The following is a 25,995-nucleotide window of genomic DNA, read 5'->3' as shown; positions in this document are numbered from 1 at the left end:
AAAGTTTAAGATACTTTATATTCCAAGTTAAGACAGCTTAACAGAATCAAATATCATTGCTTACAAAAGAAAAAGCATTTTGTAGAGGTATTTTCAAGGTTCATATTTAAGGCTCAGTAAGATCAATGTCTTTGGAAAGGCCAAACTTGGTAGTCAAGAAAATTTACCACAACATATATTTATCAGAAGATATTTTATTGCCAACAAATACAAAATTATTGCTGTCATTCACTCAGTGTCTCATTTTAAAGATAAAGCTTTTCCTTCACCACTTTTAAAGACCAGCATTGTAAAACATTAAAACAAAAAAAGAAAAATTGCAACAATAAATTAAAAAAGGTGAGGAGGAGGAAAGCCCAACCCATCAAGGAGCAAATGTATTAGAAGCAACAGAAAAGTTATGAAGTGGAATCAAAGCATCATATGATATTTTCCTTCCAAAGAAGTTTGGGGTTTTGCACATGAAACAAAATAGCAGCAAAGAAAAAGGATAAGTACAAGTGCATTTGTGTCCCATGAACTTGTTTTTATTATCCAAAACAGTAGTACTCATCAGAATCAATTTTGGGATGCTTATGCAGAGGCTGTGAGTCCTCCATAATAGAAGAATCACTGAAATGGTCCATATCTGAAGGGGTTTGGTGACCAGGGACATCATCCACTAAGGTGTCCAAATAACTCCCCACTGATATTCCATCCAGTCCATCGCTACAGTCTTGTAAGCTGTTACAGCTGCCGTGGAGGGATGTGTCTTGACTTTCCAGCAAGCTGCACAAGCTGCCACTCAAACTGCTACCTCTGCTGGCAATGGCCTTCTCTTCAATCATCCACTTGATTGATTCAATACTTTCATTGATGATGAGTAGCTGGCGCATAAGCTTCACATCAGCGGCTCGGAGATTAACCTACAAGGCAAAAGTGATTAAAAAAATACTAATTTTCTTCAAATCAAACTCGAGGTAGCAGGCTGGAAGCAATGAACGGGTTAAAGAAAAACACAAAAAATCCACCTTTCACAGGTAGGACAAATCTATTTAAATAATTAGTAAAAAAAACCCCAAAAACCTAATGCTATACTAATACTTTCAATATAGTTCAAGTGTGAACCTGATCAGGCTACCTAAGCAGTTCATTAACAGGAATGCTAGTGAATGACAAGACTTGTACACACAATAGTACAATGCTATTTAGATGAGAAACACAGCTGCTATGACAGCTCTTGGGGATAGCATTTCATTATTCAGAGAAGCAAGAGGCAAACTTATTTCCATTTACAATTACCCTAAGCTACTTAGCAGATCAAGGCAGCTAAGCATTTACACCAAATTATCCTTATTACGGCTTCTTGGGTAACCCAAAACTTTCAGATGTGCATCATTTGAAAAAAGGCTTGTGGACTTTTAACTTCTATTCACACTACACCTGAATTTATGTTGCAAGATGCTGTATAAAACTCTGAGAGTTGAAATATTGAATTTACTGAAACTGTAAATTTCAAATTATTTAAACCCATATTAGATGAAGGTGATGAGTTCACAGTCAACCATTTATTATAGATTAACATAAAGAACAAAAACTTGCAAAAAATAACTAAATAATACACATTAAGCACAAAGTCCTACTTTCCAACTTAGCTGTGGTGTTTGATGCATACACACAAAAGTGTTAATGGTAAAGCACAGTGGAATATTACAGTGCTGCATTTCACAGACAAGTTAACTGACTTCATGTTTTACTTAACAGACAAACTTTATAAGCCACTGTTTTACTCAAATTTCCACAATGAGGTTACACATGAAGGTGAGGCTTTTATTTGTTGCTTCTTTCTTTTCATCTGAAACATCACAAGTGTTGGCAAAAAAAAATCTGTGTGACTTCCTATTCATCACATGAAACAAGTGAAAATACTGAACAGGCAGTCTGGCAAACTGAAGATGATTCCAGGTTTGACCATAACAAAGTGTAGAAAGCCAGAAGCTATTTCCACCCATACTGTGAAAAGATAATGATAGTTTGTGACCTAATCAACTATCCAGCCCTTTCCAACAGCACCTCAGCCCTGCTAAATGTTTGTACATTACAACAGACACACTTTCTGTCTCATCACTGCCACAGTAAGACCTCCACCTAGATGAACTTTTGCCATAGTGTCAACATAGGGCATGCATGCTTAATACCATTGGAGAAAAGACACTACTCATTTTAGATTAACCCATAGGGATAGTCTAGCATGTAATTTGTGTCATTTTATCACATGTTCTTACATCCTCTAACTGTATTAATCAAATACATGCAGATATGTCACTGCTTTAATACATGCATTTTGAGAATACTTTCCCTTGTGTATAATTTAAGTGTACTTCTCTACAAAAATGTGTGCCATAATGTCTGATATATACACATATATTACATGCTTTTCTTCCATAGGGCACTAACATCTTAACTTTCAGGTCATTAATTCAAAAAAGACAATACAGTGTATTGAAAATTTGAACATCCCCACTCAGTTAAGAAATAAGGAAGATCTGTTATGCCAGACAACAGACATTTTGTGTTATTCTCCAAGTCCACAGCCATTGTACAGAAAAACAGCACCTGTATTGTTCATCCAAAATGGACTGGAATGGAATCGGTATTCTCAAGGAAGCAAAGACTGCATCTTGTTTTGCCAAAAGTACAATCTGGACATTGTTTTTTCCATGCTCAAATGCCATCTTCTCAAAATCCTAAATTACACTGACCTGGTACAGTTCAAAAAGTTTTCTTAATGTATTTTATTCTATTAGATACTGCAGAAGACTGTACTGGCTCTGGCTGGGATGCTTCACAGCAGCTAGTACAGTCCTGCAATCTATATGTGGGACTAAAACAGTGTTGATAGCATATCAGTGTGTCAGCTGCTGCTGAACAGTGATTGCACAGCACCAAGGCCTTTTCTGTTTTTCACTCTGCACCCTCAGTGAGTAGGATGGGGCTGGGAAAGATGTTTGGAGAGGACAGAGCTGGGATGGTTGACCAGAACCGAGCAAAGGGATATTCCCTGACATTTAATGTTGTGCTCAGCAATAAAACATGTGGGTTTGATCTTTCAAATGTAGCAGCTGCTTGGGGACTGGCTGGGCATCAGTCTACTGGTGGGAGATGGTGAGTGACTGAATTTGCATCACTTGGGTTTTTTTGTTTCTTTCTTTCACTTATTAAACTGTCTTTATTACAACCCTTCTAATTCTCTTCCCCATCCCACAGGAGAGGGAGAGGGAAGTGAGTGAGCAGCTGGTGAGTGCTTAGTTCCTGACTAGGGTCAACCCAACACAAAGATATTTCAAGCTTTGCTCGTAACAGAATATCTGTGTAACTCTCATATGTATTCTCAGTCTCCTTCCCCAGTCCCCAGAATGATTTCTAAATTATCCTCAATCCAGTATCACAGGATTTAACACAGCTAACCTGGTACTGTGCAAAATAGATTTACCATTCATTGTTTTAATAATACTGCCTATCTATCATTGTTCCAGATGTGAGGTTCTGAAAACAGATTGACCATTTCATAGCCCTCCTGCTCAAGCCAGTTCCTCTACCCCTACCCATAAATCACTATAAACCATTTGCTGAGCAACTAGGCTGTCATGAAAGCAGTAAATTACCCGACTTCTCAAATGCAACTACAGACTTCAGCAACTTGCTGCATATAAGCAATCTTGGAGACAGCAAATTTCCCAAAAGGCTGATTAAGGAAATGTTTAAGAGAGCTAGCACCAACAGGGCTCTAATGAAACAGACCCTTTTAGACAAAGTAGGTATCTCATATATTTCAGATTCAGTTCACAGGAAATTATTTTTTGCTCTAAATAAACCCACAACTTCAGCATTTCTGTGGAACAGCCTTACTGGGAGTAAATCTTTGCATTTCTGCGTACTTGAGTCCTTGTCCTCCAAGCTACCCATATCCAAGCTACCTCGTTCTAAGCCTCCCGTATCAAGAATGTGCTTTTCCTAAAGCAAACATTAAAATGTAGTCCACCAAGCATCATCTTTCTTTATTATGCTTTACTTCATCATCTGCTTGATAACACAAAGATGTCACTACAACATTTCTTGCCTCTTATCTGCTTTAGCCCAGACACAATCACAGTAGTTTGTACTCATGTAGCTGCAATCCATGTAACTGTTGGAGTAAACGAGTCAGTTCCAAAATGGTTCAACTAAAGAGACTAAACACAATGAAATCTCATCAAGTTTGACAACTCCATTTGTTATGCACAGTAACAGGTGCATTTCAGAAATAAACTAAACAGGGTGTATCATAGGTAACATAGGTATTTCAGAACAGTTTCTACAGCTGCACTTAGAATTAAAGGTTGAGCACAGCACCACCATAGGGAAGGTGTGTGTGAGTATGTATCAGTCCTCAGCACAAACTTGTGCTGTACAGAGGAAATGAATTGTGTCTAGAAAGCAAAAAAGAAATTCTGGTTACCGACTAGCTTATATATCTTTCTGCTTAGTTTGTATGATCACAGTAGTGCAGATACCATGAAGGACTGTAAATGTTTAACATTAAACATCTAGTCATGGCAAAGAGAAAATAATGAAATTAAAGTGACAGCACCTTTCAAGTAACACAGTCTGGTAGCATAGATGGACAGAACAGATTAGCATTCAGACACAACCAGATCTTCAGTCTGGATGGGATAACTGGCCTAAACACCTGTCTGTGCCTCCCTCCCTCTCATACTGTTCTAACAAGATACTTCTTCCTTACACAACTAGCCTTGCTTATGGTCTTCCATAGTAATATGTACAATATTGTCATAATTTATTCAAGAGAATTTATATAAATAAAACATATGGACATCTGTGTACATATACATATACACAGATAAATACAAATATTCATGTTATTTTTATATACACAGTGTTTTTATAAAAGGACTTCACTAGGTTATTGGTTTTAGAATAAAGCTCTTAATGACTAGAGCTGTTAACAAAGACAATTATCGCTTCCTGGCAGTCACCCAAAATGGTGCATTAGCTTCCCTAGCCTGGTGACTTTGCTTTTGATCAAAGTCACACTTACACTCAGACTATGAGCAGAATGGACTTGTGTTTTCCTGCTGCATGTTCTGCAGACACAGCTTCCAGTTAACTCCAAACACAGCTCCTCTTCCCCTCAAAAAATTACATAGCTAAATATTATTTCAATATAGCTTCAACATAGCTAAAAATTATTTCAATATATCCTTTTAATGTATCAAAGCTGTCTGCAACTCTAGTTCCCTTCTGCAGATTACTTTCTTTTCGATTCCCAGGGTCATGTGCTGCTGCTGCTTCTTTTAACTACAAGAAGTCTGCAGAGATATTAATGGCAACCATAAAACACGGTATGAGGAAAAGATAATCCTAAATTTATTTAAAAGATATTAGTTTTGTTTTTTCCTCAATACCTTTATGTTGTGTGCTGTAAAGAGCCTACTAGTAAAAGGAATGAAAATGAGTGAGCCTGAATAACAAGGTATTTCCTTCAAGATAAATCTTTTAGCCAGAGGACAGTAAAATAAATCACTATGAGACACAAAATCTTAAACTTACAAGTTAATGGATTCAGGGAGCTATTTAAGTCACTCAGCTCAGAAGCTCTGCTCTGCACAGGATCTTGAACAGGACTCAAACACTGATCTAGGGTTGGCTACTGTGGAATCTGTGTTTCTAAAGTTTTATAATTTTGGACAGAATTTCCACAATAAGTGGAAGTTGGATGGAAACAGTAGCAAAATACAGTGCCTTATTGAAAGCCGCTAAGAGGTTTAGCATGTGAGCAGTCTTGCAGAAGAGAGCTAACATGTGAAGAGGTTAGATGAAATGGGCACTTGTGCTGATTCCATCTGTTGTTAAACACTGCCATACCCCTTTCTATCACCCATTTTACAAACAGAATTTCAAACCAGTAGAATCTTTCCATGCCAAACAGATGTGTGTGTGACCACTATGGCTTAGGAGTATTAATGCTACTGGTGTTTTCTGTTTTCTAGGGTGTGTTAGAGACAACTTTCCACTTTTCCATTAAATTTCTTCTATTTCCCATGTCATTCAGGATAAAGAGCTTTATGGTTACCCAGATGTGCCTACCTCTCCTTTCTTTTTTTAAAGGCAGATTACCTCAGTTTTCCATGGAATAATGAATTCCATTAATTCATTTGAGATGTAACAAAAACAAAATTAAAAATTAACAATCAATGATCAATTAAAAATTTGTTTTGAATTCTGAGAAGTCTCTTTCTTCACAAAAGCTAACCTTATGCCACTTCCTTCTGGTGTTACTTTTGCTATTACAAACACTGACTGACAATTTTTAAAGTAACTAAGAAAATTAATTCCCAAGGAGAAAGGTGAGAATGTGAAAAATAAAATAAACATTAGCTGGCAAAGTTGAATTATCTGAGTCTTAGGAAGATATAGATTTAGTAAGCAGATATAAAAGGATATAAAGCTCATTAATAAAATTTCATCAACCAATTCTGTGAGAGAATATACATTACAAGCTAAAACGACCATAGGCAACCTAAAGTCCAAAATTCAGAATTGTGAATGTAAGCATTGTTTAATTGGAGTGACTAGCTAACACGTTTACAACAGGGGTGAGTGTAGTCACATAAACAGGCTTTGTTTATTAAGCAACCACCATAAAGCATGAAGCATGCCACATGAAGGTTAGCAAATTCAGAATGATATTACAATAGCTTCTCAACACCAGTGAGTAAAAAAATACTTATTTTTCCATTTAACATGTCTAAAATAAACCCACAAATGATAGATAAGAGACAAATGTCTGCTCCTTAAATACACAGGATGATTAATAGGCTGTGCATGAGCTTTGTCCTACTTTAATTAGTACATATGCATGTGCATGACTTTAAACCTCTTGTCTACTCAAAATTGTCCCCCTGGTTCAGAATGTTTGCATTGGTTTCTTCATATAAATAAGCCACTTTGGGCACGGGTATTTCAGGATCAAGGTGGAAAAGCAGAATGCTTAGACTGACTTCTGAATTTGAACACAATCTTCAGCATCACCTGTCAAAAAGCCAAGGAGCTTTTATGTGACAGAGCATAAGAACACAGGTTTACTATCCTTAGCTGGAAGGCATCATCTATGCACAGGTGGAACTGCAACTGCTTGTGGGAATGCTTCACATACACTCCACCACAAAGTCCACTAGCTTGGATTAATTCAGGCACTACCATAATTCAAATTAACCAATAAACCTGACACTGTATGTGAGCTCTTTCATTTCTTCAATTTCTTCATAAGCAGAAACAATGGAGGTGGTGACAAAAGTCTGGCGGAGATGAGACTGTCTGTGAGTCAAGGTAGGTGATCTGGTGTTCATCATTTTACCATGTGTGTCTGACTGTGATTTACCTCACATTTATTTAGGTAAATTAAATTTCAGACAACAGCGACATACATAGATCAACAGCTTTTTGCATATCTGGTTTCTTTCAGCATGTACTTGTGTTATAATGTACTGCTGGGACATTTTCCCATTTCTTTCCTCATGTTTTTTAGGCTTGTGGTAATCTTCAGACAACTAGGGAGCACATACAAAAGCTACATAAACAAAAGTTAAATTTATGTTGATTTGTAGTTGCGGTTTACTGATCTAGTCTATTTCTGCAAATTGAGCAAGTTACATTGACCTTTTTCAGCTGTACCTCCATAACGAGTCACAATAAAAACATTATGGCAGGTTACAGAAGCAGTCTTGATTGCCTACTTTTTGCCGCCTTTTGCAAAAGAGATTATTTATACTCTTGTTTCTCTTGAAGACTCCAAAATTGTTAAAACCCTCATAGTAGATTTTTAGGCAGTGTTCATTACACTCACTGAAGTCCCAGCTGTTCAGAAAGCAAGCAGTCTTGAAGTCTTCAGCTTCTGTCTGCGCCCTTGACCTTGCTAGTTTAAAAAGAAGCGCTAGCCTAGTCATCTTGTTTCAATGTGCTGCAGTTCCAGTGCAATCCTCCACCAAATGGTTACGACAAATATTTCTACAGGTCCTTTAGTAAAATTTGGCAGCAACATAACATAGCTTTGCGAAGAGCGTTTTTTAACTACGAAGGAGAGACAGTGGAATTCAACATCAGCCAGAAGAGGATTCTCCTTCTGTAAGCAGAGCTTACTAAACACCCATTAGCTAAATCAAGGAAGTGGGCAGGTCAGATCTGAGACACCACCAGAATAATCAGGAGACAGAGCAACTTCATGAGGGAGCAGGTTAGCTCAGTAAGCAATGAGTGTAAATAATTTAATGAACAGGTTTCAAGGACATTTCTTGCAAATATATGAACAAAACATTATGCTAGTATGGTTATCATCTGGTATAGGAAATTACAGTATTGGTGATTTACATTTCTCTTACACCACCATATTTTTAATATGTTGATTTTATACATACTAATTGATCCCCTTCAGACTTGAAAGGAAAATACATGCCACCAAGTTGTGCACTTGTTTAATTGCATTATACTGGGAACTGTCAGTGTTAGGTTAATGGTTGGACTAGATGATCTTCAAGGTCCTTTCCAACCTAGTTAATTCTGTGATTCTGTATATCTGTAATAAAAAAGTGGCTCTTAAAGCCTTTTTCCATGTCACTGAAATGTGCATGATCTTTTCCTGTGGAGTATCTGTGGGCAGCCAGCCATTTTTATTAATGCTTAGTAAAATCTCAATGATTTGGATGAATCATTCACTCAGTAGGATATTTTTTTTTAACATTATACTATTTGAGATATCTTGTATGCTTAAGCATAATACAAAATTCTCAGGCCAAAAATCTTTTTTTGCTTGTTTATTCTAGTTTTTTTGGCCATCTTTTTATTTTATTGTGAAAAAGAAAAAAACAATTTAAATACCTACTTAGTAGATATGATCATGATTATCAGAGAGAAACATGCTATAGATCAGAGAACAAGTAGCAGGAAAAAAATAAAGGTTAGTTAAGTCCCTATTTCATCACCTCCTGCCCAAACAAAATAAAAGCTAAATCAGCTCTTTAAATATGGAAGCATCACAGAATTCAGGGAGAGAAACATCCAGCCTCAGAAGGATGAATTAATATAAAACGAAGGTCCTGATTATTTAAAGCTTAGTTGAATGAACATGAAAGGGAGCATTGAGGAAATGTAGGCATTTGAGAAAAGCAAAAAGCTTCTAATACTATGGGAAGTTTTTACTGAATGTTTCCAAATATCCCATACTGTTGTCATAAAAGCAGCGTCTGACCTTAGAAACATATCTACTATGACAGAGGTGAAAATGTCCAGAAAAATCCATACTATGGACTCACATATGTTGACAGACAAGATAATACCACTGCAAACATTCAGGTCAATATGCAGTGGTAACAATCGGCTGTGGGTGTCAGAAAGTGTTACAACAGATGGACGATCATAGCATCATTATAATGTGTTCTGGACATGAGCCACAACACAAGACTGTACATGTCTTCCCTACTGACATGAGACAGCACTGGGGCTCAATAGCATATTTAGATTTTTTTTCATTGATTTTACTTTCTGGCTTATTTATGCTTGTCTTGACCAATACACGCTCTTAAAAATACAGTGCAAAAAATGGATAAAATATTTCCTCATTCCTGAATTAGATTTGGTTAATGAGCACTCCAGACCTGCTCATCCCTTTAAAATGAAGTAGTTTTAATATTGGCACTATGTAAGTACACTCAAAAGCACAGAACTAAAATAAAAGTGAAAGAAGATAATGGGTTTTGCTTACTGCTATATTCAAAGTTTGAAATGTTGTTTTTATGGAGACAACAGTGATCCTCACCTCATTATTACTGTTAAAAAAAAAGAAAAAAAAAAAAAAAAGGGAAAACCCCCCAACTTGTTTCATTAAATCAGAGCCAAGACACAACAATATTACAATATTACTACTGAAGACAAATCTGTACTTGCTTGAAATTCAAGTCTGCTTTCACAATACCATTGGAGAGAAACGTAAGATTTAAAAAAATTAAATTCTTCACCTGAATCTCCCCAGATTTCAAAATGGGATTCTGCTTGTAATACTTCTGTGGCTCTGCAGATGGGGTAGGTCCTGTTAAAAGCATACTTTTAATCTAACAACACAATCTTTACTAACAGCAAATTCCTGTCCAATTTACTGAAGGTTTATCTGAGTAAGAATAAAAAGGAACTTCAAGACAACCTTGTCTTGATTTTTCAGTTTCCCATGCTCTGCCAGCAAGCAAGTGTACAAGAAGCTGGGATGAAGCACGGCCAGGACAGCTGACCCAAACTAGGCAAAGGGCTACTCCATATCATAAAATGCCATGCTCAGTATATAAACTGTAGAAAGTTGTCTGGGGGGGAGGATGACTGCTCTGGCACTGGTCAGTGGGTGGTGAGCAACTGCATTATCACTTGTCTTTTCTTGGGTTTTATTTCTATCTTTTTGTTATATTCCTTTTATAACAATTATTGTAATATTTTATTATTACTATTGTTATTATATTTTATTTTATTTTCATTATTAAATCATTCTTATCTCAGTCTGTGAGTTCTACTTTTTTTTTGTTTTGTTTTTTCCAATTCTCCTCCCTATCCCACTGGGAGAGGGGAGGAGTGAGCAAGCAGCTGTGTGGTGTTTAGATGCTGGCTGGAGTTAAACCACAACATGAGTCAACATCTTATCAAATAAGTTTTGGGGTTTTGTTTCCTTAAGTTTAATCTGTGCACTATATGAGTTGTGTGTCTTTCAGATTCAGCCTTATTTTTTCTTTAGAATGAAAAACCATCCAAATCTCCCCATTGGTGTATTACCATGCTGCTAAAATATGGTTCATACACAGGCTTTGTGCCCACCTGAATGTACTAGCAAATTTGAGATCTATCAGATAAAATGAAGCAAAGTTGTCTATTTTGAGTCTTTCAACCAAAAATATCCATCCAACTTATAGATCCAGATACCTATAAATAGTTCTTTTTCACTCACTAAAAAGGCATCAAACAGCTAGCAGCTAACCTGCATCTGGGATCTCTAAGTTAAAAAGCCAGAAGAAAACAAGAGGCTAGAACCATTTTTAGCAAGCTGAAACACTCAATTTGGCCATCACAACTAGCCAAGCAGGCTGCTGCAGGCTATACTAGCTGCAGCTTTTGAGCCCTTTTGGCTCAAAAAGCCCAAAGCCCCTTTTTCTCCTACAGAACACACTGCAGTAATCTGTTCTGAAGGTCACGAGGCATGATTATCCAGGTAATAAAGTGAAAACATATATTAAAAACTCAATAATCAGAAATCCTATGCTTCTAGCCAAGGGCATCTCATGAGACAGCAGCAGCAGTAATCAGTCATGAACTATAAACTTCAGGGAAAAACCAGGTACTCTAGGTACCAGTCTTTCCATATTATTTGATCCCTCCTTTGATCAATAGCCATCATCCACACCATGTGTTGCAGACATCAGCTTCTCCTACATCACTCTAGCTCATGTCATATTGCTCTTTTTATACCTAAACTGCTCTTAGCAAAGATTTCTACATAGCAAACTACTGAGGCAGTGTGGCTTGATCCTAGTTCAGAAAAGAGTATTAATCATAACTATCAAAAGAGGTATTAGTAGAGAGGGAAGGAATCAAGGTCATTGGTTAAATTTCCCATTTCTCCTATTGAGGAAATACTAGCTACTAAGCTAGTTGGGGAGCAGAAATAAGGTGCAAGACTTGCACTAGATGGCTAGGAAAAGACAAATATGACCTTTGCCAACATTCAAGAGTGACCTGGGAAGCAAGAGAACTAGACAAGGAAATCTGGGACAAAACAGAGTTGGACTAGAAAAGTATGACTGTATTTGAAAAGAGCTGGTTAGGACTCTTCTGAAGTAAGTCTGACATTAAACTTCAACAGAGTAAAAATTAATAAAAATTAAGGAGAGAAATGACAAAAGCTTAAACATCACATTGTTGTTTGGGTTGCATTTCTTTCTCCTCTGAAATGGGAGGACTACTGCTCTGCACTGGTGAATGCATAACCAGCTACAGGAATTGATGGCCACTGTGAGCTACCTCATCTGCCTATGGGGAAAACAGCAACTGTGCTGTGTTTCCACTGCATTGCTCCAGTCACAGCAACTACTGGTAGGTGCTAAAGGAGTAGATAAATTCCATGGATATTTGAAGTTGAAGAAAATTACTGTTGCTTTGGCATGCTAGTAGTACTGCTCTTTTCTTGCAAAGAGGCTTTCTCCTCTACTGTTGCAAGATTTACAGTTTTCTCCTACAAATCCTGTAACACTAGGAACCTGTCACAGGCCACCACTTGAGACTGAAATATTTCAGTGTATGGCACAATTCTCTCATGATATATGGCTAGCTATTAATGGTTGCAATGGTTCAAGTGGCCCTGTGAAGGCAAAATCCACTTGCAGCCACAGATCAGAAAAAGTCCTCAAAAATTATTGTTCTGGCTTCATGTTTGCTCCTCTCATTACTGTATAGCTTTGAGAAGACTAGAACAATAGTCTAAGGTCAGAGTTTACAGTGACTCCTGAATGACTTCTTGAAGTTTTCATGGTTTTGTGCAGACCCATCCAAATTCTGTTAGTCAGAAAACCTGACTGTCCGTGGAAAAGATTCTTCAGTACTAAACTACATAAAAACACTACATTGCCACTGTTTTCTTGTCAGGTACTTTGTTCTAAACACACATTGTTTGGCTTTGTCCAACAGAGAAAAGTGTTGGTATTAGCAGCCAAACTTAGAGTACAAATTCAAGCTTGTGGTATTGCTGGAACAGGTCTTCTCCAGGCAGTTTTCCAAACTGTGGCAGTCTCATCCCAGGAAGGACACTAGATGTTCACTTCACTAGTTTTCTGAAGAGGTGGCAAACCAATGTAGATTCTATTTCTGCTTACACAGAAATGCTTCGCAGTTTTCTCTTTGCTGTCAGAACTGTTTTTCCTAGCCATTTATAATTATTGCAAGGGTCAAGGTCAGAATCTAAAGCTTTGTAAATTAAAAAAAAAAAAATCTTTTCACCACACAGTATTGAGAGTCATGTCCAATGTTTGTTATGTCTCATAAGCACATATTTGAGTTACAAAATGCAGTGCAACCATTTAAAAGAGAACATTTCTTTAAACAAGTGGAAATTCTGTAGGAAGTCAGAAAAAAAAAAAAAAAAAAAAAAGAAAAATGCAAAGCAACAGAGCTGTTCTACCTTTGTACCTTTGGGTAAAAACATGGGAGCTTGGAAACGCTCAGCACATTTGTTACATTGTACTTCTCGGACGTTTCTTCCTGCTCTATCTAGAAAGAGGTAGGTTTCATAGCCAAAGCAGCAATGCAGTAAAATGATGCTCCTTCAAGGAAGCATTTTAGTCATGAATGCAGCTGGTATCTAACAACAGTGAACAAAATTACAAATTAAGCCAGTACAGTGTTTATAAAATTTGAAACTCCAAGTAGTTAAAGAGCAATTTAGCATTGCTTTACAGGTACTAAATGCTTTCACTTCACCTGGCACTGCACCCAGCAGGGCCATACAGTATTGCAAGGAGTTTATTTTACAGCATAGCAAACGAAACATTCAGGTAACTTTTCCTAGCAACTTAGCTAGTTTGTGTTTCCTGTTAATTAGCAAAATGTGCCATACCATTTCTTTGACAAAATGCAAGTATTAAGAAACACCAGGTTGGTGGGGAGGCAGAAGGATTGCTGAGAGCAGGGTTGCACAGCTGTGCCACTATTGTTCTTCTCCATGTTTATGAAAGCTCTGGGAGGGGTTGCATATTCTGACAAAACAGTAGCTAACTTTAACAGCTGACATACTCTCTAGTGTCCTCTCCTTATCTCCTTTTATGAAGGAAGGAAATTTCCTTTGGACCAACTTCAAGGGGCGAATCCTCAGACACATTTTATTCCACACGCTCATCCACAGGTAGGCAGTTAGTGAGACTCACCACTGGAAGACACCACAGGGTATTTCTGAAATAACTGACCATCTGAATATGCTCCTAGATTTGAAAGAACTTGAGCTGTGTTTTTTATACCTTTCAAAGGTGTAATACGTATGTATTTTGGTCACCCTCCAGTCTAGGATTCCTTTCAGTTGGTTATCATGAACACTTCCCCGACACAGTCAGCATCTCTTGAAGCTTGCAAACTGCTCAGGTATGTGGCTGAACAGCTTTTCAGAACTTGTTGAAGAGACTGGACCCACTGGTCACTTTGGACACAACTCAGTTCTCACTAGAGACAGACATTTGAGTCTCTTTAACCAAGTAATAAGCGATAGGACAAGAGGGAATGGCCTCAGGTTGCACCAGGGAAGGTTTAGATTAGATATTAGGAAGTATTTCTTTACAGAACAGGTAGTTAGGCATAGGAATGGGCTGCCCAGGGAGGTGGTGGAGTCCCCATCCCTGGAGGTGTTCAAGAGGTGGGTTGACATAGCGCTGAGGGATATGGTGTAGTTGGGAACTGTCAGTGCTAGGTTAATGGTTGGACTAGGTGATCTTCAAGGTCCTTTCCAACCTAGATGATTCTGTGATAGAAAGACATCCATTGACAGCTAAGCTGCAAATGACTGATGACAAAGAGAAAGCACGTTAAAAGCTGGAAAAAAGAAGGAAGATTATTTTGATATAGTTAAAATCTTTCTCCAAACCACATCCTTGAGTACTGGTTACTTTACAAAATAGAGCCTAGACATGTTGCAGGCACAATCCTTAGCGATGTTTTAATTTGACAGAAGCCACTACATAACTGTGAATTCAACAACTACTGAATTAAATATCCTAGTCCGGTACCTATCTACTACAGAAAAACAAATAGTAATACCATGTGGATTACAATGCAAGTGTTTCAATGGACGCATTAAAAAATACTGTCTCTGTCATTGTAGGTTTTACTCCTAGCCCAGCTACAGCTTGCTACAGACTCAAAATAAGAGTATACTTGGCTCTAGGAATACCAAGACCATTTGTATACTCTGTGAGTCATGGTACAGAGTAAAATCAAGTTCAGAAAGCAACTTACCCTTGGGTCAAGGCTTACTATTTCATAAACAGCATTACTACAGTGAGTATAGGCACAGAAGGAATTCCAGTTAGATCTGGTTTATATCCATTCAGCTGATAAAGGAAGAGCCTCTCACAGTCATATCCTTAACTGCAAGGTACAGATGTGCAGGGATGTTTTATCTTCTACATTAAAGAAACATCACTATTTTAATTATTAATCTCCTCCTTTGCTTTTATTGCAGCCATATGTTTCAGAACAGATATTTCAACCTCTTCCTCAAACTCTGTAGCAGTCATTTCTATTCAGTTCTTTCTCCAATCCTTCTCTAGTCCTTGAACAACTTATCCTGTTCCACAAAAAAAGTTAATGTTTTTCTTAAGTGGTCAAAAAGACCAAGATTCACAGGTTTAAAATTCTTAGTTCTATGATTCCCTTTAGGCATTAACTAAAGTTATCCAATGACAAGGATGATATTTCAAAACTGTACTTGAAAACAACTGTACAAGGTCAGCAAGACAGAACAGCTTAAGTGACCAAAATACATATGGACTTTCTTAACAAGAAAGAAAAGAGACATAATGTCTAACAGAGTTTGGTTTTTTTGTTGTGGTTTTTTGGTTGTTTTTGTTTGTTTGTTTTCTTTCTTTTTTTTTTCTTTCCCCTTAGCATTCAGAATATTAATCAGCCAAAACTGAGTAATCTTGTTCTTCAGAATTGCTGTGCTGATGGAAACCCTCACACATCAGTCCAAATTCAAGTTTCTCCTGCCTCTTTCTTCAGTTGCTTTTAACAGCTGCAGTTAACAGTTTCTTCAGCATTGTAAATAATGTAATACCTTTCCAACAAGCCTGCAAAAAGCCTTTTTTGTTGCAGTTATTTTAGAGCAATATTTAGTCAAGTTACTTCTGAGCCATCACAGCTTATAAAGTCATCAGTTTTCTATATATCTCCAGTACAGATCGTTAGCGTTCACAAAAACCATGCTAAAGTTTCAAGCACTGCCTGTTACCTGTATTTCAGTAAGAATTTAAAAGTATCTATACAGAAGATTACAGACTGTGTAGGGGACAGATCCTCTGATCCGAGGTGGCCTAGCATTGCTGCCCAAGTAGTTACTGACTTCTCAGATTAAGAAACTAAATGATACATGGATGCCACCTCAGGCTCCAGTTGTCCGACTAGATACCAGGTCCCATTCCACATCAGTAAGGACAAGTGGGTGATTGAAGCCAAGATTCAACAGAGAGAACAACTGGCATGAAATCAAAATGTAATCCACCACGGGTAAATGTTTGTGACTGCTTGTGAGAGTGAGGGCTGGAAAACAAAGGCTACAAGTCTGCCTTCTTAACAAAAAAGTTCCCCTTTTGTTATGAGATGGCCCATAATTTTCTCTTCAGAGTTGTTCATCTTTACAAACAGTAATCAGAGAACCATCTTTTGGAATTGCTTGGATATAAGATGCCCAACTTCCATGGTGAAAATCCAAGAGAGAAATTGCACCCAATTTAATTAAATTTCAATTTCTTTTCAACAGCTCAGATCCTCTGCCTTTTCACTCCTGTAACTTCATCCTCATTTGCTCCAGATTCCAGTATCCAGCCTCTGTCCCAGGACACAGACAGAAATGAAACACAGGAAATAAATGTGTCCACTGTGGAAAGCTTACTAGGTTTTGAGCCTGAAGGCAGAGAATAGACAGAGGATCTTGTAACCTTTAAAAAATGAATTGAAAATGTATCCTTTTTCTTTATTTACTATTGTCTATTTACTATACTACTACTTTAACTATTAACTATTGTCAGGAAGAAAAAAAAAGTATTGAAGAGTAGAAATGCACTTGTTGGCCATCACCTCTGTGCAATATATGTATTTGGTACTGTGGATTTCAAGTTTTTCCTGCTCACACACGAAAGAAACTTTTGAATTACTGTTAAACAGAAGTATCCACAAAAAACAAACTATGCATACAAAATGATTATGATCAAAGGGATGAAGAACCTACCTTGTGAGGAAAGACTGAAGGAGTTAGATCTTTTCTCTCTAGAAAAAAGAAGTCTCAGAGGGGACCTCATTACATTATTCCAGTAGTTAAAGGGTGGCTACAAAGAGGATGGAGGCTCTCCCTTCACAAGGAGTGTGGTGGTTTGACATTGGCTAAATGCCAGGTACCCACCAAGTCGCTCTATCACTTCCCCCCCCTTCCTTTTTTTTTTTTTTTTCGCAACAGGGCAAAGAGGGGAAAGAAAATAAAATAGGAAAAAACCCCCAACCCTTGTGGGTAAAACAAAAGCAGGTTTAATATAAGCAAAGCTAAGCAAAGGTCCGCACGCGGAAGCAAAAAAAAGAAAACAGATTTATTCTCTACTTCCCATGAACAGGCGATGTCGGGCCTTCTCAGGAAGCAGGGCTCCAATACGCGTAGTGGTTGCCTCGGAGGACCAAGGGTGACCCCACCCCCTTCCTCCTTTTTCCCAGCTTTATACTTGAGCAGACGTCATATGGTCTGGAATATCCCTTTGGTCAGTTCGGGTCAGCTGTCCTGGTTGTGTCCCCTCCCAAGATCTTGCCCATCCCATTGTCCTCCCCCTGGTCACGCGGAGCCACATGGAGAATACAAGGGTCAACAGGTACAAGTTGTACCGCAAGAGGTTTCATCTTGATATAAGAAATAATATTTTTACAGTGAGGACAATCAATCACCAGAAAAAACATGCCAGGGACATGGTGGAGTTCCCATTGCTGGAGGTTTTCAAGATGCAATTGGACAGCATGTTTGATAATCTCATCCAGGCTCCCTTTCCAATGAAAGGTTGAACCAGATAATATTTGAGGTCTCTTCCAGACCAGGCTATTCTATGAAAATCATGCTGTTCTGCTGATTTAATCAGAAAGTTTGTAATCTGTTTGCTGAAAGTTATTATTAGTCACTTAAACTATAGAGCTCTATGCAGAAGGGGTTTAGTCTTCATGTCTTCTGTTACAAACTGTCAGCAGACTTTAAAAAGCAACTTCAAAGGCAAAATGCTTCCTCTACCTTGAAACAAAGTATTCAGGAAAGAAACATCATGAAACCATAATATATGTTCTTCGAAATAATGGCTGGCAAAAGTCTCACTGTACATGGCCAGTCCAAATGGAAGTCTTGAGTGAAGTATCCCTGACATTGCTGCGACGATCCATACACAAGACAGAAGCACTTGTACTGAAGTATTTCACACTGATGCTGCTAGGTAAGGTATCACCAATGTTTCACAGACTTTTGGTCAAGCAATAGCTAATAATGTATAGCACATATTCATCTGTACTTCCTGGGGACTTAAAACCTTCAGTGGCTGCTATAGCTGAATGAGAATGGCCAGAAGCAGTGACTGAGTGCAACATAGAGATGTTCCACAATTCAAATCCTTTTGCCATGTTTAAATACGCATTAATTTAAATAACTTTGCTCACCTCATCCTTCCAAAGATGATCTGAAAAGATGGAAAACTTGACAACGTTCTGGTATTATAATTAGATTGCAATTTTTTCTTGCTAGATTTGTCCATTTTCCCTAAGGATCAATCTACAAATCCCTTTTAACCTGAGTATCCTGGTATCACTGCCCAGTCTGCATTATATGCAAAAATTACAAACTCCTCACCACATCATGCAAATTGGAGGGTATGAAGGAAAGAATTCATTAGCAAGATCCAAGATTACCACCTTCGTCAGTGAACTTCAGGAGGGCTTGGGGAAATAAGTTGATTTCTATTTCTGTATGCCTTCTTTCTACTTCTAAGAGCCTCACTTTAGGGATTCACTGAATAACTGCGCACTAAGAAACCAAGGTTAATCAAACCCTCCTACACAGGCTTGAGGCTTAGCCACTAGTAATTTTATATTTAAGATTTTATCTTCAATCAAGTTTTTAGGCAAAAATTCCAATTAATCTAACAGAAAAACCAGCATCTGATACACAGCTTTGCACTGCTGACTAGACACACTGAACCAGATCTTGGCTTCAGTTAAGTCAATTGATGTTATCGTACAAAACAGTGAATGTAGCAGCCTGTACCTACAGCATCTGTTAAAGAGATGTTTCAAGTCATAGTTGTTGACTTTTTTAAAAGAGGTTGTTTAAAGAAACTAATAAAGGCAGACCTCCCCACAACTGTGGTTCTAATAAATCTAAGCAAATCTAAAATTGTTCAAACTCTTAAGAGCTGGTAAAATAGAGTTACAGCAGCTCTGCCCTCAAACCTGCAACTTCATTTATATGGAAAGGATAGGTAAAGGGTTAGGAATAGGGAAAGGAAAAGGACTGGCATCATAATGATCCTATTTGCCTTAATTCCAATCAGTAAAAAGTACTTTTACTTTTGCTTCATCTTGTCTGGGCTCCATGTTAATTAGTCTTTTAAAAATAGTTATACTGAAATAGAACTAGGAGAGCAAAGGGGGAGAAATCTCAACTAATGAGAGAGAATTGGAATATGCCTCTATCTCAAATAGCTTTAGCGTAAATCTGACAAGCTCAGCTTCTTAACAGTAGGATTGTTTCCATTTCTTTATCCCTTCACCCTAAAAACTGCTGCACTCAGAATACCCAGTTTGGCCTTCAGACTCATTAACAATATTTGATTCTCAGTGGCGTTCACTGGAAGGAATCTCATCTAGAAGTCCCAGCACTGCCATTTACCCCTCACTTCCAAGACACAGTTTAGCTTTTCTGCCTGAAATATTTTCATGCAAAGCATGCTATTTTTTTTAATTATACATCATGCAGACTATACTCTGTTTAGCTTTTTCAGCTTTCAAAGAGGCAATAAAGAGTTGATTTGGGAAACTTTTGAACAAAGAGGAAAAATACCCCACCACACTCTTTTTCTTCAGGTGTTAAGGAAAATCTCCCTTTGAGTAATCCCAGAACTTGTGAAGGAGAAATGAGGCTTCTGAAGCAGTATCATTTCGGGCTGCAGAATGAACCTCACTGATTATTTACTGCAGTGTGTTGCTGTTGAAGTCAAATGTATTGAATGGTGACCTCAGGAGCATAATACACCAGAAACAGTGCTGCAGCTATAAAGGGTTATTATTAATCCCCCAGTGGAAGATTCCACTTAAAATACCAGAGAAGGAAAGAGTTTAACATTAACACTGCGACAAATTTCATACTGAATAAAGGGCACATCAGCTAGTAACAGGCAGTCATCACATCCTAGGCTGGCCAGAGCACAGTGTTTTGACCCACACAAGCAATTACATCTTGCTTCTCCTGTTACTTGATGGCCTTGTGCCTCAAAGGTTTACAGGATCCGACACAGTCTCCATCATTACTGTAGTGGGGAAAACTGAAGGTAAAGAAAGGGAAGGACACCTGGCTGAACAGGTCCACATTTCAAGAAAGATACTCCGTGGTGCTCTGTGTGTAATCCCACTGACTACCAGCAAAATTAGGCTTAAGTGGAAAAGAACCACACACTGGGAACAGCAAAGGGATCTGAAGAAGCAAGATGCGAGCCTTCAGGCCTTCGGCCAGATGTACAATTGCCACCCACACAACACACAAACCACCGATCTGTCAGGTGCTTTAACTCACAGCATTTCCAAGTCAAATATTGACACGATAATATGCTTATCTCTTAACATTCCCCTTCAGCAGATGACACACGGGAGGTAATCACTTCCACCATTTCAACCATGCTTTTCCAGGCCAAGGACATGGCAACTGGATGAGATAAAAGTTCTCAAAGCTTCCACCATCTCTCTCTTCCTCAGAAGTATCCAGTCCAACAGATATCGCTACTTTGTTCTGAAGTGAGATAAGCCCTAACTTCTCATATACAAGATGGACGTAAGAAGAGAAGATCAGTTTCTTTGGAAGGACAAAAGTATTCACTGACAGGAAAGGAGATGGCCCTACAGTTTTAAATGAACAAAAACTTCTGCCTACTTCCACTCCTGTATGTTTTAATTTCCTCTGGCTACTGGACAGATTATATGCTGCCTGAGCTGACTTGGTATCTACTCCCAAGCTTTACGAACAGGTTAAGGTATGCTTCCCTTGTTCTTTACTGTCAGGGGCTAAACAATAGGATGTCAAGGGAACACCATGATTTAAACGCAACTGTAAGTCAAAACATGCTAAGGCAGTATCTATAAAATTGCTTTGTTTGTCAGATTTAGTTGAAATTTGTCAGCACAGACGCAGTCATTGTGACAAATAGCCGTGGGAAAGGACACAAGTTGAGCTGCATAATTGCACAATTTGTATAAAGCCAAGTTTAAAACAAAAAACTAAATAGAAAATAGCCACATCTGTCCAAAATATTATTAACAAAAACAAGAATACAAGAAGATAATGAAGCAGTAACGCTTAGCATATGTCAGCACAGTAACCAGTGTCAAGTTTTTTATATGTGGATAGAAAAGCCTGAATAACCTTGTTTTGTAAATACTTACAAAATGTTTGTCTCAAGTCTGAAACAAGCAAGCAAAAAACCCACAGATGTGTCTATTCAAAGTGGGCTGCAGATGCTGCCATCATAGCACAACTAGAAAAAGATAGCTTGGTGAATGACACTTGGTTTTCTAAACTTCTAATCTTTTCCATTTTTTGCATCTGTTTACTACTGCAGCAACTATAAACTACTTTTCTACACGTTCAAGGTCTCTTAGACCTTTAAGCCAAGGCAAAGGCTAATATGTTGCAAAGAGGTGCGAAATAAGCTGGATAGAAGTTTTGGCTCTGTTCTAGGAGTAATGTGTAGAAAAAAGAAAAAGAAACATAGAAAGAAAAAGTAAAAACCTGACGTTGCTCTTAAATGATCAGATCCGTACAATGTCACAAAGAAAACTGCATAGGGGAAAGTGACAGATTAAGAACTTGACAAAACTTGAAGGATTGAGGAAAATCCTTAAATTGCTAAAGCAAGTAGAGGAAAGCCCCAGGAAGACAGTTCACTTTCATGCTCTGGATTACAGAAGATAGCTGAGAGCATATGAAATACATAGACAGAGTACTAATACTTCACCTTTTACAAGCAGTCGTTATATTGGTGGTTTAATGAGCGTACAGAGACTAGAAGTCAAACAGGAAGAGATGTGTAACAGAACTCCCCTTATGTAGCATGACCAATGAGGTCAGATGTGAAAGTCAGACATCGAAGTGACAAAGAACTGGAGAGGTCAAGGATGTTGGGACTAAAACATGTTCATGCTGAGGGCAGGGAGGGAAAACAGGGAAACTGGATGGCAGGAGGAAGAAGAGGCAAATTAAAGATTGTGACATGAAACTTGCAAGTGTAAAGTCGGTGAAGAGACCAACTCGAAAGGAATAGGTGATGTGGGCAAGTCACTTGTTCACCCCCGTCCTTTAATATGCCTAACTGTCATGACATGTCTAGACAGTCATGCCAAGAACTCTGGCTACCATATTTGTTTCCTATGTAGTCCAACATTCCTAACAGTTTTACATTATAAGCTACCTGCAGGTCACTCTACAACCCTTGTGCAAGTTTAAAATTAAAAAATAAACATGACATATGCTGATGATGTGGAACTTGGTGTTAAAACTGAAATTCACAGTGATTGTTACACCAAAATACATTGACAGTTTGATTTGTGAGGATTTCTTAAACCACGTGAAGCCAAACAATAGTGTGATTTATAAATTACCTCTCAAGATTAAGGTCATCATCTTGGCTATTAACTTTCAGAATATCCATTCTTGACTTTCCTTCTCCCCTATCAAGCTTATTCTTTGAAAACTTTTACAAATCCACCCACCTTTTGCTTATATATATATAAGGTTGCACAGGGACTGATTGTATGGCATTATACTTGTTCACATAGTAGAAGATTGCTTTGACTGCTGTAAATGCTGAGTTCCAAGATAGTTGCATAAAGTCATCTCAACATGTTGCCAGCAAAATCGTCATCCAACAAGATCAAACTCCATACTGTTTTCAAAAAAGCTTAGTGGCAAGAGTTATGGAAAGGGCTGCTACCAAAGAGAGTCTTTTGAGATCTCACATAACAATTACACCCTAACACAAGTGGAAGCCAACTATGCTTACACATCTGAAGTACTCTGCATTGTCAGAATCGTATCTGCTGAGTGTTCACTAGTTGCTTGCAAAGAGTGGTTTTCTGGTTTGCTTTAAAAAAATGAAGCCAGTTTTACAGCATCATCAAAAGATAAATCATCAAAAAATTGAGATGGTGACATACAAAGTAAGACAAGGACTTGCATTAAGATAGTAAACAAGTCAGAAGTTCAGAACTAAATACAGCATGGTCCCGTCACAGACCACTGGCAAAAAAAACCTCTCAGCCAAATTATAAATAGTTGTTTGTTCAAGAATTACAGTGCAACTTCTGTAAAGTCTGGAACAAAATAAGTCCCTGAAGACCAATGCCCAGAAATAGAGTCACTGAAGACTAGGCCAAATTTTCACCCCCAAAACATCCAGCGTCTTTTTTTGGTATTAATCACCAGCAGGAAACAGGTGCGATGCAGAAAATGCATTTACAACAGAGAGCGGTTAGTGCGTTATTTCGTTTATTGAAACGCCAGCTTTCAGTACTTTTAACGAGCTGACAGAGGAACAGAAGCCAGCAACGAGTCCACTCCACAGAAGCCACTCTGCGAGAGAGCGCCAAGTCGCACTCCCTCACCCGAACGGCCTCCTCCTTACCGGGGCAGCAGCGGAGGTCGCCGCCTCCCCGCTGCCACCTCGGCGGCACCGGCCCGCGGCGGCCGCGGCGTGGCCACACCGGAGGGATGCGGGGCGCCGGCGCTCGGCGGCGGGCAGCACCGCCTTCCTGCGTCCGCGCCGGGTCGCAGGGTGGGGGGAAAGCCCTCCGCGTCGCCGGCCGACCCTGCGGGGAGCGCTGCTCACGGAGGGCCGGTGCCGCCGGGAGGGAGGCGGCTGTGCGGGAGGGCTGCGAACGCTCTGAGCGCTGCCGCAGGGCCCTCCGGCCAGCGCCCGGCTACTCACCATCTCCTGCCTCAGGAGGTGAAGTTTCGTCTCCAGCCTGGCCAGGGCGGCGGCGCGGCGGCGGCGGGGGCCGGGGGCCGCGGCAGTGCCGCGGGCTGGCGCAGCGGCGGCGCCGGGGCGTCCCGGTAGCTCCTCCCCGCGCAACGGCCGCGCCAGGCTCTCGGGGACCTTGCGCCCCAGCTTTTGCTCGATGTCGCGGAGGTCTGGCGGGGCGCTGGGCTCCATGGCTTTCCCCGGGAGGGGCCCGCGGCGGCGGCGCCGGCACTACCCGCGGCCGCCCGGCCGCTGCAGGGGCGCGGAGGCGCGGTAATCCGTGGCAGCGCCGGGACCGGCGGCCGAGCCGCGCAGGTGAACCGGCGCAGACATGGGGATTTCCTGGGCGAACCAGCCCCCCGCCCTTCCCCGGCCCTCCTTTGCCACCGGGTGCAAAGACGAAAGCAGGCAGGCGGGGGCGACGGAGAAAAACTCCCCCTAAGCCAAGGCGGGGCGCGCCCCGGCCCTGCTCCGGCGGCGGCGGCGGCGGCGCACCGCGATGCGGCCCAGCAGCTGCCGCCCGCCCCGAGCACCGGGATCCGAATCACCGCGCGTCGCGGCCGGCTGCAACTTTAAAGCCCGCTGGCAGGTGGAAGAGACGCGGCGCGGCCCTCCTACCGTAATGCCTGGAGAAGAGGCGCGGCACGGCGGCGGCGGTACGGCGGCCCCGCACGTCGGGGCATGCGACCCCCGCCCGGGAGCGGCCGGCCGGGGCTGGAGAGCAGCGTGTTCCTTCGGGGGAGGAGGAGAGGGAGGGGGAGAGGGAGGGGGAGAGCAGAGGAGAGGAGAAGAAAAAGAAAAGCGAAAAAGAGAAAAGAAAAAGTGAGAAAAAGAGAAAAGAGCAATGGAAAAAAGAGAAAAGAAATAAAGTAGTCTCCAGAGCTCTGTGACCCTAGATCACTTTCTAACAGGAATAGGAGTATACGTACAGTGTGAATTTTATTCCCACTTGTCAAACAGGTTTTATTGCAGGCACGCTGATTCTCCCCCTCTTGTGCCCCGCCCCCCCCCCCCCCCCCCCAATTATTTTTGTTATTTTTATACCCCTTCCTCCTCTTTAAAGAGCAAAGTGTGCGAGCTGAGCCAGTTGCTGTAACTCTGATAGCAAGTCACTTGCTGGCCATGCAGATAGCAGTGCTGGAAGTGCCCTGTTGCTCTTTGGCCCAGGGTATTGCTGCATACACCTGTCACAGCACTGAAAAAGCTTTTAGGCATGAAACTTAGAGTATGAATAGTCCATCCACGGAGCTGCAGCTGACGCATGTCAGGGGGTTGAGAGAGTGAGGCCAGCCACTCTGTTTCAGTGCCAGGTCCTTTATAGCAACTAGAATCACGAAAAGTGGTGTGGTGAACTTGGGAGAACAAGATATTGTTACAGCAAACCGGAAGGTCTCCGTGAAATAATTTCATCAGTACTTTAAAAGCTAAGCATTATTGATCAGAGAACTTTGCAAGGGTTTTGTACAGTCAAGCAAAAATCCCAGAGACATGTATGATAATCGTAGGTCCACTGATTTTAGGCCAGGATCCTTATTGCGTCAATATAATCAGACCATCTGGAAGTCCTTTGCTTGAGACACATGCAACGGCATTTGTGTCTCTCATATTTCCCAGGACTGTTTAGTTCAGATGATAAAGAAAAATTGTTATTCTTGTCAGAAAAGAAAGCCAAAAGAAGCCATACACAAAAAAATCACAATCCTTCTCACTGCCACTACCCCCAAATGTGTCCTACAGTTCTATTTTAATCTATGAATATTTGGATGACAGCTTCTGTATAACCTCAAATTAATATTGATTTGTGCCATTCTGTAAATTAGCAAGGATCATGTTGAAGTTCTTCCTATGCGAACTACGAACAGCTTGTTAAGTAAAAGTTTACATTTATATTACTGTTCATGCAATATTGAACTATAAAAGGAGAGTTCTTTTT

General features: G+C 39.9%; 1 protein-coding gene across 1 annotated transcript; it reads right to left on the bottom strand.

Annotated features, from left to right (window-relative positions):
* On the bottom strand, nt 1–24,616 carry LURAP1L (leucine rich adaptor protein 1 like). The gene is made up of 2 exons (XM_074855647.1): nt 24,030–24,616; nt 1–905 (listed from the first exon to the last, which is right to left on the bottom strand). The coding sequence occupies exons 1-2, from the start codon at nt 24,252–24,254 to the stop codon at nt 531–533; spliced, it is 600 nt and encodes a 199-aa protein (XP_074711748.1). The 5' UTR covers nt 24,255–24,616; the 3' UTR covers nt 1–530.
* Nucleotides 24,617–25,995: the final 1,379 nt, after the last annotated feature.

This window comes from Strix uralensis, chromosome Z, assembly GCF_047716275.1.
Source record: "Strix uralensis isolate ZFMK-TIS-50842 chromosome Z, bStrUra1, whole genome shotgun sequence".
Lineage (NCBI taxonomy): Eukaryota > Metazoa > Chordata > Aves > Strigiformes > Strigidae > Strix > Strix uralensis.
This window is presented reverse-complemented; position numbering and strand designations above follow the sequence as displayed.

What these genes read in the sequence shown, in the direction of transcription:
- LURAP1L (XM_074855647.1), bottom strand. Translation starts at nt 24,254, where the DNA reads ATGGAGCCCAGCGCCCCGCCAGACCTCCGCGACATCGAGCAAAAGCTG. An exon ending in ACCTCCTGAGGCAGGAGATG is followed by an intron (nt 906 to 24,029) that starts GTGAGTAGCCGG and finishes TTTGCCTTGTAG; the next exon opens with GTTAATCTCCGAGCCGCTGA.